Genomic DNA, 15,592 nt, shown 5'->3' with positions numbered 1-15,592 from the left:
GACATTACACACTTAAGCCAAAATGAAAAGTAAAACAATAAGGTTTTTATTATTATACTACTATATGACGGCATGTTACAAAAAGAATTTCTTCCACAGTTAAATAAAAACAGCAAAACAAAGCTCAAACACAGCAGGCGATACAGTGGGCAGTTACAAAGCGTTTCGAGTTGGTGCCATCAGTCAGATTCTTTTACAGACCTGACAACACTTTTAATGTGCAGTCATTTCCCAAAATAAAGCAAACTGCTTTCATGGTCCCTCACCAAAAGATACTTTCAAGACTCACAGGGCTCATTCATGAAGCGTTTTGTTTTTAACTCTTTTGATGCTTCGTCATTTCCCCATTTTCTCACAGTTATTCAGAAGAGCAACACAAGTAGTTTAAATTAAATTCGGTGTAAAAGACTTGATCATCCTTAGATCTGCACCTTATTTACAGTAGCTGATATACTTCAATTACATGTCTACAACTGAGGTTGTAAACATAATTGTTGTAAGAAAGGCAATTGTGGAGTGACACTTGGATCATTGTGATTGTTTAATTCCTTTTTCCACTTATGATGCTACCTTCTCAAAACATAAGATCTACATTAGCTCTGCATTATCTACCACTGGACACTGCTTTAACTTTCAACAAAGACAACACATGCTTACAATAACTTTGGTTTTTTTTTTTTAAATGATAAATGTTTTTCAGTGGGAGTGAAACTTGAAGAAAGAATTTGTCATTAAGTCGAGATGTGCTAGTATGTTAACTAAGGTGCAATGCTTAGAAAGCATGCTGAAGCTCACTTTCTTGTACCCAGAAGTGGAAAAAATTCAAATAAATGAATTAATTTTTGCAAGTGATGAAAAGAAATGTTAGTGTATTGCTGAGCTTGAACATTTCAGCAGCTGTAGATATAATTTAGTCAGATTCTAATGCAAAGTCAGGCTTGAAATGTGCTTTAAATTCTGCCCTCGTATCAACTATGCAAAACAGGCTTTTTGGCGTTCTTTTAAGTATCAAGTTATTTTGTGCCCCTGTAATTGCTGTAGTTTGCATTGGTTTTCTCTTTGTTCAAAACTGAATAAGTTACATCTCAGACTTTTTAAATAATTTGTCAAAAACTAAATCTAAAAATATATGTCCCCTTTCTCTCCGTAAAAACTAGATTGAAAACTTGTACCTAGATACCTCAGTGAGACAGTACTTCTCCTATCGAGAGTCATCCTGCCTGAAGGCAGCTGTCAAAACCGGAGAGTAAATAATGCACATTAAGGAGATGGGCGGTCACATCAGGAAGTACTTCCCATTCTGTGTTGCGGGGTTTACATGGACATATGTTCAGGAAGCACGTAGGAGATGTCATCCCACGGGTGGCGGTACAGACCCTGTTTCAGCCTCTTCTGGTCCAGGTAGTGGCCTAATGCGAGACAGACAAGTGAGACCTCTCGTATTCTTTGACAGTTAGTGTCATGGCTCAGTCTACATGGGACTTACCAATAAAGCCCATGCTCCGGCCGAGGACAAAGATCCCATTTAATGCCCCGATCTCCACAAACTCGTCAGCCTCATCTCTGGAACCAGTTCAACATTTACATGAGAAACAATACTGGGCAGTGTGCTATCAATGCAGAGAGCAACAATGCAGACAGTGAACTCTTAGCGTCAGATTTCTTTCTTTCCTCCCCGAAATGTAAATAATACATTTTGTAAACACTTGAAGTTTATTAACCTAGCCACTCATGCTTTTATCAACAACTATACTTGTCCCATGGGCATATGTAGAAGCAGATATTCAATGAAACAAAATAGTGCATCCTGTTCCAGCACTTTTAGAAGAAATCTACCAAAAACCTATTTTACTGGATTTACATGGCTCATTCACCATTATTCTTACCGTGTGAAGCCGCCACATGTTCTGAGCAGGTCCACAAAAGCAACACCAATAAAGCCATCTACATTGAGGATCAGGTTGGGTTTCTTTAAAAAAAAAAATAAAAATACATTTTAAGTTAATTAGCCAGCCTCTATTTAACATAAAATGGAAGAAAGGTTCCACACACTGTTGGAAACTGAAACAAAATGTTTGATCCTTCACATATCTGCTAGCTCTGATGGTCATTTTTTTCTGACATGCTCATCTTTTAAGACCATTTCATTTTAGTTGCAGATTTACAGCTCCTTTAGTTAACAAGTACCTTTGAGGTGGTGATTTTCTCCACATCTAGAGCGTAGTCAAGTAGCTGGGTGGAAGGGAAATGTTGCTTGACAAAGTCCTTGAGGATCTGCACCCGCATGTCTGGGTTGTTTATCTGAAGACAAAGACAGAATGTCATCTTGCTTTAATGAACAGTAACGCTTCATCTTCATTTTACTTTTCTTCCTGCTTTAATATGACACTGCCTCATCATTTGTCTTTGAGCACCACATACCGATTTGACCCTGTGGCCGATGCCCATGATCAATTTCCCATCCTTCTTCATCTTGTTGACGAACTCCATGGGCAGCATGCCGCTGTCAAATGCCTTGCTGAACTGCTTTGCAGCTGCATCCAGAGCCCCTCCAAAACGGTCGCCCTGGAATAAAAAAAAAAAAAAAAAAAAAAAAAATCTTGTTTCAAAACAGAAATGGTTTTCTGTTATCTTTAACCATGACAAAGTGTTATTGGGGCTAGACAAGTGTCTGCGTGTCATCAATACTGACAATGGTGAGCAGGCCAGAGGTGAGGCTTGAGATAAGGTCTTTGCCAGCACGAGCACAGACAATGGTGTTGTGTGCACCAGAGACAGCTGGCCCGTGGTCCGCAGTTACCATCAGGCACATTTCAATGAACTGGCAGGCGTAGCGTGGCAACCTAGACAGAGAGAAGACTGACATAATTCTTCTCTCTCATTCATAATATATATTTTTAAAATATAAATACATGGGCCACAAGTCTTCTCCAAATAGCCTATTAACATCAAATCGCACCAACCTGCGTTGGAACCACAGCAATCCCAGCACACCTCCTAAACCCATCTCCTCCTTGAAGACCTCAGTTATTGGCATGCCGGCGTAGATAAGCTCCTGGCCTCGCTCATCACAGATGCTTGTCATGAATGATGCTGGCTTACGGATCAGTCCCAGCTCCTGAAGGAGCCCAGATGTAAGCAAAACAAAAAAGATTGGTTCAAACATGCTGCTAATAATTACAGTGAGTTGTAGATACTTCTACAGACTACGTGTTTATACACGTTTATATTTATACTATCAGAACTCTCATTTGGTAGCTATAACAGTCACAACTGTATGTCAATCTAAAGCAATGACTATAACATAAAGATAATGGTTATAAATAAATATCACAAGATAATATAGTGACATTTTTTAATTAAAAACAGTATATAAATGGTTCATATACGAGACTGAACAATTATTCGGTGTGATCATCTTTTTTACCCTGGCCCAAGAGTAATCCATAGGCACTGTTGGGGGAGGAACCTCCTGAGCAGGAATGATGGTACCATTGGCCACCAGTTCATCATAAACTGTTCTGTTTCACAATACACATACATAATATCAGTAAAAAAAAAACAAAACACAACAACAACACACACACAAACCCTGACAACAAATCAGTGGTAGTAAGGCAATATGATAAACCTTCTCACCTGATGACATCCCCCAGCTCATCAAAGCTCTTGGGAACATAAGCTCCAGCGTCCCTCAGAGCCTGATTCTTGGCTATTGCTGTCTCTGAGGCCTGGTTGGCACAAGCACCAGCATGGCCAAACTGGACCTGCAGACAACAGTGTGACAAACTGAACTCAAAAACCTGAGGCCTCACCTTGGAAAAAAAAAAGCAGATGCAAACTTATTTTATCAACAAACCTCTGAAGCAAACATGGTGGCACAGGTTCCAATACACCAGCAGACTACAGGCTTGGTTATCCTGCCCTCTCTGATGCCATGGCAGATCTTATACTCCTCAGTACCTCCAATCTGGATCCAATCAGAGAGAACAACATTTAAAACAGAGCATGACTAAAAAAAAGTCAACACAGGAAAATATGACAGCAAGGCAGAATCTGATGTATTACAATGAAAATTTGAAGATTCAGAGCTACACTTACCTCTCCGAGTACCACTATCATCTTTATCCCTGGTGTGTCCTGGTAGCGAAGGACATGGTCCATGAAGGTGGAGCCTGGATATCTGGAACAAAAAGAACAACGTTTATGAACTAACAGAAGGGAGGCTTATAGATAATAAATAATGTCTATGAAAATAGGACAAAATCTATCATGAAAGTGTTTCCCAGCAAGCTTCAAAATGACAGCCATCTCTCCAGCTAAGTACATATGCAAGTAGGCTCTTGTACCTGTCACCTCCAATGGCCACACCTTCGTAGACACCATCTGTGGTACGAGAGATGATGTTGTTCAGCTCATTGGACATGCCTCCAGAGCGGGACACATATGCCACGCTGCCAGGACGGTACAGTTTGGAAGCCAGGATGTTGTCCAACATGCCTCCAGTGTTGCCAATCTTAAAACAGCCTGGCTTGATGCCACCAACCTGGGAAGTAGAAAAGAGGATCAAATGAATTTGTGTATGTCGCTTGAAAGGTAGAATTTTATTTATCTATCCATCCATCCATCCATCCATCCACTCAGACAGAGACATGCCCAACTATTTTGCTGCAGAAAAGAGTGCAGTTGTGTGTGTGTTGGGGGGTATGACTGCATACCGTAGCGGGGCCAATGATTGTGACACCTTTCTCATCAGCCATTTTGATAATCTTCCTTGTCTGTGCTTCAGGGATGCCCTCAGCTATAATGGCAATAGTATGGATCTGGAAACAATCAGATCATAGTCATGACTTTCATGTCTGTCTATGAGTAACTTGTTTATGCAGTGATGCATAGACAGATTTTACAGTCTTTCTACCTGTGAGTACTGCATGGCCTCCACTGTGCTGTCGAAGGCTGAACGCAGTGAAGCAAAGCTGATCAAGACATCCACCTCTGAATGCTTCTTCATGGCATCGGCCATGTTCTTGTAGACAGGCAGGAGGATTTCTTTGTGGCCCCAATAGAACTTCTGTTTGTGATCCCCACTGGGAAACAGAGGCATATAAGGATGAGAAAATAAATAAAACAAATCTCAAAAATGTACCAACATACAGACCTGCTGTCACCTATATTCCTGTTATGCTTCCTAATCATCAATAGGTACAACTGCTAAATTATTACCCGAAATGTTTGAATACAATGTTTTCGGTTTTTTTTTCCACAAAAATGTGTTTTTGGCCTGGATGTTCTATTTATATATAATCAACAGACGCAAAGACAAAATTTTAGAAAAAACTGTTTCTAAAAAACACATATCCTCAGTCGGAACACTAGTAAACAACATAACCTCACTTGTGGTCTTTGTAGTTTTTCAATAAATATCACCATCATGGTTCTCAAAATTTTTGTGGTGATTTATAATTAAAAAGGTCCTGAATGTCTGGATTATCAGGCCTTGTAATAGAAGCAAGCGTGAGATTTTGGAGAACCTACGTGAAGGGATACACCATCGCTGCCACAGAGGGTTCATCCCGGGAGCATACGTAATCAAAGTCCAGCATGCCTTGCACAGCACGTGTCTGCATTCCCCAGACAATGGCCTTAGTGTGTTTTCTGAAGAGAGTGGTGGCTTTGGCTAAAGGAATGAGATGGCAGAAATACAGGGAGAGAGATTCAAATCAGAGCTGTGGGAAGAGATAAAAATAATCCCAGAAAAGAGTAGGTCCAGATGAGGAAAACACTCGGAACAGGGATGTAACAGGCAAAGTAGAGAGAGAATCTCTGAGGACAATACACAGGAGGTAGAGAAAATAACTCTAAAACTTTGCAGTGGCAAAATCTCAATTTCGAAAGGAAGCTGGAGCAGGTCATGTCTTCTTTGTAGAATATGCATCTTACAGTTTGTGATGATTTTGCACAAATGCTCCAATTAGCATTCAGCCCAATATAACTTAGATTTGTATGATTGATCAATAAGTTGATTATTTTGTCCACCCCCTATAAGTCACACTGTTAAAAATGATTAATTTTGAGGCCTCACAATGTTCAAATCAGAACTTGCAATCGTGCATCTTAAAAGGATTATTATTTTTGCAGAAAGTTTTTTGACCATAGGTTTGTAAAAAGGTGCTTTGTGCTCTCAAGAAATGCAGCACTCGCCCATCATCACATGGGAATACTGTGTAGTTCTGTCTGAAAAGCATGACCTTTGAGTGCTGATGACACAGCTGGTCCTGGTAATTGTATTTATACATGTCAAACACCACAGCCACCCAGAAGTAATTCAATCCCATAGAAATGTTTTCCTGATTTGAGAAATGTAATGTCTATGTTCAAACTGAGTTAAAAGATCATAAAAAGGGACACTAATGTGCATCAGATCTGAAAAGAGCCTTATTTTCAATGCAGAACTTAAGAGCACAATATGGCTTGAAGTATTTCTCATCTTGTTAATCACCACGACTTCACACGTTTGTTGCAGTCCTCCCAGGTCTCTCCTCATTTCTGCCCAGGCTCACTGCCTGATATTACATCTGGTCTACTATCATTTTTGCACACAGCATTCATAACTGCCCCTTGAGTGAAAAGTATGATTTTACATGTAGCTGGTCACATACAGCGATTGGAGTAGATTGAAAATTTTTTTTCAAGCGATTATATATACAAAAGATAAAAAAAAATAAAATAAAAATCTCAAACAATTGATTTCAATTTGGTGTTGCAAAAGCCACCAAATGCAAAATAGAGAGACAGACTGCTGAGAAACATCAGAGCAGACAAAATAATGGAAAGGCAGAGGGAAGTAGACAGAGGATGGAGAGGCAGGAAGACAGGTTTTTCACACCCTTCCATACCTCCACTGCAGCCTGAAGAGGCTTGTGCTTCTGTGACCCCACACGATGGAAACCCAAATTATCACCAAATAAACAAAAGAGAAAAATAAATGAGTTCATCTTAACTGCATTTTATTCATTTAACAGATGTGAGTGCAGTGTGGCAACACATGACAAAACTCGAAAAAAGCCAAGGAGAAAGAGCATGCAAAGCTCAGCTACTACAGAGCTCGCTTATAATGCACTGCTGTAAAAAGCAGTTTATGAAATCGTCAAGCTATGATCAGAATCTGCAAATCTCCTCATCTTTAGAAAACTGATCATATGGTAATTTATGGATTACCCACAAATATTTCCAAATGCTAATCCAAATAAAAGATAACTTTTGTAAAAAATGACAAAAATCTTGTTTGCTGAAGACTAATGTACCTACGAAACTTCTGAGGTGATACAATCAAATAGGAGTCACACACAAACACGCTCCTTTTATGCTAAAATTTGATGATTGAGTGGTAAAGAGGACTAAGGGGCAAACCAATACGGAGTGTGCGGGCAGCCAAGCACAGTGTGGGCATGGCACAGCTAAAAACTTACCTTTCCAATCATCTGTGACCACATTCTTCAGCGGCCACAGTATAGAATGAAGAGAGTCTTAGAAAAACAAGTATGAAAAACATGAACGGACATTTTGTGCAGCAAAACAAGAAGAGGAGGAGCAGGGAGAGAGATAGAAAGAAAATTAAAATGCAAAACAGCAGTGACAGCATTAGGGGCAGGGGGATACAGGGGAATAAGCAGAAGTATATGAGTACATGTGGAGTCCTGCTGATAAGAAGCGGTGGAGAGGTGAGTGTCGAGATTGGGTACCTGCTGGAAGACCAGCTTTAGACTTCTTCGCTGGTGTGGCATCATTAGACGTCCTAGCTTCAGAGAATGAAGCCGTCCTTGTAGCAGCTGGAGTCTGAAACAATATTGATTAGACAGGCAAGCATTTTTAGAGAATATTTTAGAGAAAGAGAATATTAGAAACATATGAAATATAGAGCTGCAGCAGTGATAGTTCGGTATGCTCTCTACATTTAAAACATGCGGTTCTACAAAAACGTAGGAGAAAAGTTTAACACAAATGAGGACAGCAAATGAGAAAAATCAGCTAAGAGCAGCTTATCATTAACTCAGGTTCAAAACTGCAAAAATCAAATGACAGCAACTGTAAAATTACTGAAGTGGGTGTGCAGGACAGTTTACTTTAAAACATTTCATTTATCAGCATGTGAAATCATCATTCATGTCTAAAGCAATGCAACAACTGATTTGTTTTGAAGAGTAGCAACCTATTTCTCCCAAGCAAGTACAAAATAAAAATACCTTTGCGCTGTTGCTGGTGTTGAGAAGGAAATTCGCGGTGTGCGCGTCCATTGGGGGCTGGTTAGGAATTGGCCGATGACCCAAAGCCATTCCAACGATGGCTGTCATATGGGTTTCAGTCCCAAACACATGGATAGGAATACCTGTGGTCTTCCCTGCAGAAGAAAACAGAGTTTAACCACTCAAAAAGCTACAGTCTTTCAGACTTGTATTCATTCAATTGGGTGCAGCTCTTCCCTACGACCCTCATCTCACTCACCTACTTCTCCCATTACCCTCAACCCCTCCTGGTAGTTGGGTCCACCACGCCGAACAAAGATTGTGACTTCATGCTCCTTTAGAGGGCCTAGGTAGTCCTTGATGGCCCTGACAATGCCCTGAGGATGAGATAGGTATGAAGCTGTAGCAGCTCTACTACTCTAATAACTGGTAATCAAAGCACCATTTTCTTCAGCTTCAGAAAGACAATTGCATTAAACTTGGTTCTTCACATCTAACTGACTGTATGTGGTCCTGTGTAGTAACATTCAAAATTAAAAAATTTAATTAAAATTATCTAATCTCCTCTAACGGCATTTCAGATTAATATATCACTGTGTTTCACCTTGAATGTGGCTGCTACGTTAGTGAAGTTGGCAATACTCCCTCCAATGATCAGCACTTTCCCTGTAGGACACAAAGAGTGGAGGTGAGCAGTTAAAAATATGTCAGTGACTGAAATTTGACACCTCAGTGACATAGTTAAGTAACCAGAAAGTCTATTGCTGGCAACATACACACATTGAACAGTGGCCTTATGATTGCAGACTTAAAGCAAACAAGCTTGTACCTGCCACCAGATAGAATGTCCCAGTTATCTAAAGCAGTCAAGAATTTTTCCCAACTTTTTTTGTTTGAACTCACCTTGAGGATGTTTTTCACGTGTCATGAGGGAGAGGATTGTTTTTGCGTAGTCGTACGTCTGCTGTTCACTTGGTGCTCCAGAGTATTCACCATAGTTTGCCAGCTCGTCCACTCCACCCAGGTCACAGATGGTGTCGCTGAAAAAGAGATGATGCACAGTCAAGTACAGCATCCTCATTGTGCATTAACGAAAATTAGTCTCTGCAGATCCTGACAGCCAACGAGATCTCTTAAAAAAAACCCTCCAAATCAATACCTGTAGACAACTGAAGCCCCCCCGCCAGCCACCATGGTCCAAATCCTGCCACGAGGGTTCAGCAGAGTTAACTTCAGACTGGCACCACTCTTAGCATCAAGGTCTGCTATGTAGGCCTCCTGCGAGTGACAAATCGTATTCTAGCTTTACATTGTGTAGAAAGTAGACAAGGCTGATGACAGAGACAAGGACTGAATTTCAAACAATAAATATTTTCAGGCACAAACAAGTCTATTTCTTTGCCCTTTAGCACTCACCTCTGGGTAGGCCTCTCTGCCAAAAGGTGGTGGAAACTCCACATCACCCCATTTAGCTTTGCAGATGTAATCGGCTGTGGCATCAATCTTTGCAGCCATGTCAAGGATGTACACTCCATCTTGAGTGACAACTGGTTAAAAGGAAAAAACAAATAAAATAAAATACCATCATGTGGACAATTTACACACAATGATATGTAACTTCTTTCCTAAATTATAATCCATTGAAAACTCATACATCTACAAATGGTATTGTTACAGCAATAAACATTCCTATCTGCAAAAGTGAAGACCAATATTGGCTCTTGTTGAGTAAGTTATTGGATCATTAAGAAATGTGGCTCTTTGAAGTAAAGAAAACCTTACCAAGGGGATTGATCTCAAGATAGGTGAAGTAGAGGTCCTCATACAAGTTGAACAGACCCACAATAAAACTGGCCAGGACTCTTTGAGGAGAAAAACAGACCAATGACAAAAGGACGTAGAAGAGCATTAGTTTACATTTACATTTGGTTTACACATTGCTTCCAAAGGCAGAAATAAGAAATAATCCAAAAAATGAAAAGAATATTGCATAAAAGAAAGTTCAGCATACTACCTCTACGGTGGTGGCATATGAGATATAAATAAAAAAAGAAACTGTCTTATTTTCCAACCCCCCCCCCAGAAAAAAACAAAACAAAAACACAACAAAACGTACTCTTTCTTATCATCAGGAACGTGTGTCAGGAGCTGCTCTTTGACTTGGTCTTCACTCAGCTTGTCATCCACTGCAATCATCAGCCTCTGGGCCTTAGCATCCACATCACCCACCTCTACTCCTCCCTCATGGTGGAAAAGCACATGGTCGCCCTCTCGTGTGGCATAGATACACACATAAAACTCCTCCTCCTGGGTGGCCAAGTAGAGAGTTGTGGTAAAAACAAGGACACGCAATGACATTTCTAAAGATTCTGAGTGTGTTTCGTCACAGTTTTACAGAAGCTGATTAGTTTTTAGAAAATTAGACCTCAACCATATCCAGTTTTTCTCTAAACCCAACAGACCTACAAACAGAGAAACTTGCTTCCTGAAACGTGACAATAAAAATGATACCTCCACTGTGTATTCTGCTCACTTCACAAACTTATAAAGTGATCAGCCAAGCAATCAAGGGGCACATTGAGCTGCATAAAAGACTCACATAACAAAAGCTTGTATGCTGAAGGCCCTGGGGATTCATTGCTCTGCAGAGTGGACTGACTGGGTTAGTATAGCTCTCCAATGATGTTAGGCACAATTAAAGCCAATACATGTGTGTTTGCTATGGCTTTCAAACATAAGAAACTGAATATTGAACACAGTACCTGTATGTGTGGGACAAAAGGCTCAATGAGGAAGTTCTTCAGCACACCTTTTGCTTTTCCCACCTATTGAAGAAAGTAAACTTGATTTCACAAATCCCAAACATGTCAGACTATTCTGGTTATTCTTCGCAGGAAATCAACTGTGTACAGAAGTAGATGATTACAAACTCTGATGCCAGTCTCATCTTTATTGTCTTGGCTGTTGATAACGTAAATAATGCAATAGCCAATGACATTGCTCCAGGTATGGCCACTGCCTGTTTGAAGAGCTGGATGGCATGTCTATATATTTGGTGGACCAGAATAGATCACATCCTCCAGTGACATTACATAACCTCAGCAGATCTAAACATAAGCACAAGGCCTCTGGTACTAGAAGCAGCATATTTATACCCATAAAAGCAAATGGCTGGAGCTTATGTTCACACCTTAACTGAGCAAAACAATATGAAACTTGTTCTTTACTACTTTAGTCAAATGACAGATGCACATGAATTCATAATTTATGACATATTTAGTCAGAGAGTTAATTTGAAAAGCAGGGACTATGTGATAAAAGGAAGATGCAATGAGTTTTGAGACCTTTCAGATACACTACACTACCAATACTAAGGCTGCCAAGACTAATGATAAAGAAATTTTGTGTTTAATAGTCAATAGAGTGAGAGCAAATTCACAGCAATTGATAATGGACGCAGACCATAGTACACAATGGATCCCTGCTAATTATTTTATTTTGGATGGTGTACAGAAACAGAATTGTTAGTCCTTTAGAGAGGAACTGTCTGTTTTCGTTTGGATGGAAATACTGTGCTGTGAAGGTGTGTTCAGGCAGACAGTAGGGAAAAAGGGCAAAAAATTCTGTGAAGTCATCTAATTGAGATGACTGTGTTGACACAGGCAAAAGCAAAAAAATAAATGGCTGCCACAGGGTGAATCAACTGTTAGAAAAACCTGTTTTGTGTTTAACCGAGTAATCAAGAATTTCCAGAGAAGTTGGTTTCTTCCCTATCATAAACTCATGGATCTATTACACTTATTTCATTCGCTCTCTAAGACAGACAGATTGCAGTTAACTTACAGAGGTTTCACTCATGAGGTGGGATTTGAGCCACTCTTGAACTTCCTGCAGGTCCAGGTTGATACCCACCAGCCCGAGCTTCCCACGCCGCTTGATCAGCTGATCAGGCTTCACCACGAGCCGCTACAGGAAGAACAACCACAAAAGCCATTCAGCATTGTATCAGACTGTTGTACCAACTTACCCAATATCAGAGTCGTAAGAAAAAAAAATCATGAGAAGTTGTTCAAATATAGGTATTAGGTTCTGGCGTTAAGGACACACCAGCCTTACCTCTGTGCGCAGCCATGGGTGCTCCTGAGTGAGCCGGTCCCAGTCGGTCTCTGGAGTGACACTGGCATAGCAGAAGCGGTTCTGTACGGCTGCTGAGGTGCAGATATACTTATACAAGAACTCTTTTCCCGTCTGCTCTGAGATGGCTTTCGCCGACATGGCAGCAGTGGTTAGCACAAGACCTTCAGAGGAAGGAGCCAATGATTAACCTCAGAGTGCAGGCATCATGTTGATATGTTTATACTGGTGTATAACTAGCAACAAGTTAGTTTAATACATGTATTTTTAGCAGGTAGAAACGAAGATTGAAACTTTGTGTGTGTGTTACATTATGCTGCGATTTAATGTACATTAGCACATTAAACAGTTAAACTCTAGTGTTTCTTAGTCTGATTTAATACCTTTATTCTAACAGCTGACAAGTTTTACTGAACTCCAGCTAAGAGGCCTAGTTTTATTTGACTTTTCAGTAATGCTTATCTGTCCGTGAGATTTTGCCATGATGAATCCCTTGCTGCACACCACTGTGACAAACTGTATCACTATCACTCACTGTATCAACTATCAGTTGCACAGCCACATGTTTATAGTATAATTTTCTATGGTTAGTGGCAATGCTATGCTACGTTTTCTTGCAGCTGTTCTGCAAGGCATAGAGACTTCAAAACAGATAATTTTGAGTATTACAACCTGAAAACAATTTTCTTCAATACAATTTCTAAACAAAAAATTATTTAGACATAAGATAAAATCTACATGTCACAAGTTCCATGTTATAAATAAATCTGTCTGCTGATGTCATGATTACCAATTGAAACTGTAGATTGGTATCAACTGCCTTTAACAAAAGAAAAAGTAGTGAATACTCAAGCTGATTTGTAGCCTTTTTTTTTTTCTTTTTTTTTTAATAGCAGGCACACCTCTTAAACAACCCATTAATCACAGAGCCCCACCTCAAATTATGTTTACAGAGTTAACTTTGCTCGCCTTCTGCAACTTTCCAAATCTTTGGCCAACAAGTTTTAACAATGACTAGGTTATTAAATGAAAGAATTAATGATTATTACTTCCAGTCACAAAACACAGCAACAGAGATACAAAACTTCCAATCTGAGGGACTAATAAAAGATTACTGCCTTATCTAATTACATAAACACTAACTTATGATGCACTACGGCAAATTCCTTAAATCTTGGTCATAAACCCAAAAAGATGACTAAATCTTACCAAAGCTAAAACTCAGATGTGGCAAAAACAAGATCTTGTTTTTGCCACATTTGAGTCAGACAAGAATCTCTCTTAATAGTGTAGGTCTCAGTCCATACACATTGTCCCTAACCCTAACCCATAACATAAACTCTAAAATCCAGGAATCTTCAAATATATCTGTATCTGAGATGATGTCAACACAGAGATAAACTGTTGCAATGATGGCCCTGACAATCCTGTTTTAAAAATCACAGCATGTGGTCAGACCTGCCCAGCCAGTTGCCACCAACGCTGTTTCAGCATTCGCTAAACACTCACTCATAAGTAAATCATATCTCTGAAATTTACAAGAGGATACAAACAACCCTGAGGGATTGAGAGCAGCATGGGTAACAGCCCATACAGGTGAATAAAGTACCCATTCAATCCTCCAACACAAAACAAACACAGATAAGCAGTGACTCCTGATAATGGCATCTTATCTCTTATTGCAGCTTCTGAACTACGTTTTGTTGCCCGCTGCAGCAACTTAAGGCAGAACATAATTCAGCAGGATGTCAGGAAGATCTCTCCCGGTGAATTTGGCTGAGCAGCTTGTCCTGCCATGCTTTCAGGGACAGATGTCCCAGTATTTATCCTGCCATAATCCAGTGGACCAGTAGATTGTTTGAAGCCACCAAGCCGTGAAAATTGGTCTCACAGTCCAGTTTTCTGAGATGGACAGAAGCTGTCTTTGGAGGATGGAGCAACACAGGGGCCAGCAAAAGGGGGGGGGGGCTGCTTCAGACACAGCTGCTGTTTCATGAACTCACCGTGCTACATCATATGCGTCAGTCCACTATTAAAATGAATGAGGCTCTGTACCTACTCTGTGCTACCACACCCACTAACCCCCTGAACTAACGTGTCAGGCAAGTTCAAAACTTACTCCCTCTGAGTACATACAGATGAAGAGGAAGACAATTTGAGTCACATTGACGGTATAGCATAACATCCGGGGGGGGGGGGGTGGATGGGAGGGGGAACTGGCGGAGACAGAGGTTGGTCTTTGCTGATTTAAGGTGACGTTAACAGTTTTTTTTCTACTTCAGTAGCTAGTCAGTTTTAAAGGCTAACATGTAAGGAAAAGCTGGCAGCAGACAGCTGCAGGATGACAGCGCCTGCAGGTTTAGCACCACGCAGCATCTCGTACGAGCTAAACTCGGCAGGCTAGCAGCTGTAGCCTAGCAAGCTCACCAAAAAAAGCCAATTTACGATGATTTTCTCAAAAACTGAGTGAAATGGGTTACCTTGTCGGTGAACACAGCGCCTTGCCCTAAGTCCAGGGACGGTGTCTCGACGGGAAAGGGCACAGATTACGGGTGACTTCTTCTAGTACCGGAGTCTGGTCCTGCCAGTCGTCACCTCACTCTCCTCCTGTCGCACCATAATCTGGCGACCGATTACACATCACTGCCGCCTCCTGATTGGTTTAGACCTGGTCACGTGTGTGATGTCAGCCACACCCACGGCTTTGTAATGAGAAACTGCCCACAATAAATCATCATAAAACCTTAAAATGTGTGAGTTTATATAACCACTGGTCTTCAAAAAAATATACTCCCATTATCCTTGTTTTAGAGTCCAGACTTCAGTTGATTTGATAAAACCACAACTTTAAGGAAAAAATTAAAAAGGCTTGTGTAGTGAATTTCACTCCTGTATTGCAGTGAGTTTTTCATGGTCAATTTGATAACATAAAATCTCTAGACAGTGATGGGATACTTTTACTTCAGAATACAAGTGTAATTAAAATAATGTAAGTATGTCTACAACAACATAAAAATAAGTCATAAAATAAAAAAAAGACTCATAATGAAGAATTGGTCCTTTCACCAAACTGTATTACCTGCTGTTGGGTCGTTATTACTGGTCCGTATCACATTTAACACAATATTTCCTTACAGTACATACTGTTGAGTAGCTATGACATCATTTTAATAACCAACAGCATGTCCATGTTTAACTTTGTCAAACTAAGGTAA

At 40.2% G+C, this 15,592-nt stretch overlaps 1 protein-coding gene across 2 annotated transcripts; it reads right to left on the bottom strand.

Annotated features, from left to right (window-relative positions):
* Positions 1-23: 23 nt before the first annotated feature.
* Positions 24-15,003, bottom strand: aclyb (ATP citrate lyase b). Of its 2 annotated transcripts, XM_029527020.1 has the most exons (29): positions 14,858-15,003; positions 12,360-12,541; positions 12,087-12,209; positions 11,006-11,068; positions 10,360-10,550; positions 10,026-10,105; positions 9,660-9,790; positions 9,403-9,521; positions 9,147-9,283; positions 8,848-8,909; positions 8,503-8,620; positions 8,244-8,398; positions 7,743-7,836; positions 6,897-6,926; positions 5,536-5,677; positions 4,919-5,087; positions 4,719-4,823; positions 4,350-4,546; positions 4,102-4,183; positions 3,860-3,970; positions 3,640-3,767; positions 3,428-3,521; positions 2,964-3,118; positions 2,693-2,843; positions 2,422-2,565; positions 2,188-2,301; positions 1,887-1,969; positions 1,487-1,563; positions 24-1,409 (listed from the first exon to the last, which is right to left on the bottom strand). In XM_029527020.1, exons 2-29 carry the CDS (start codon positions 12,516-12,518, stop codon positions 1,315-1,317), a joined length of 3,309 nt encoding a protein of 1,102 aa, XP_029382880.1. In that variant the 5' UTR covers positions 12,519-12,541; positions 14,858-15,003; the 3' UTR covers positions 24-1,314. The 2 variants fall into 2 exon arrangements, with proteins under 2 accessions (XP_029382880.1, XP_029382881.1); XM_029527021.1 differs by lacking the exon at positions 6,897-6,926.
* Positions 15,004-15,592: the final 589 nt, after the last annotated feature.

This window comes from Echeneis naucrates, chromosome 19 (genome assembly GCF_900963305.1).
Source record: "Echeneis naucrates chromosome 19, fEcheNa1.1, whole genome shotgun sequence".
Classification (NCBI taxonomy): domain Eukaryota; kingdom Metazoa; phylum Chordata; class Actinopteri; order Carangiformes; family Echeneidae; genus Echeneis; species Echeneis naucrates.
Note: the sequence above shows the minus strand (reverse complement) of the source record. Positions and strands in the feature narration are given on the sequence as shown.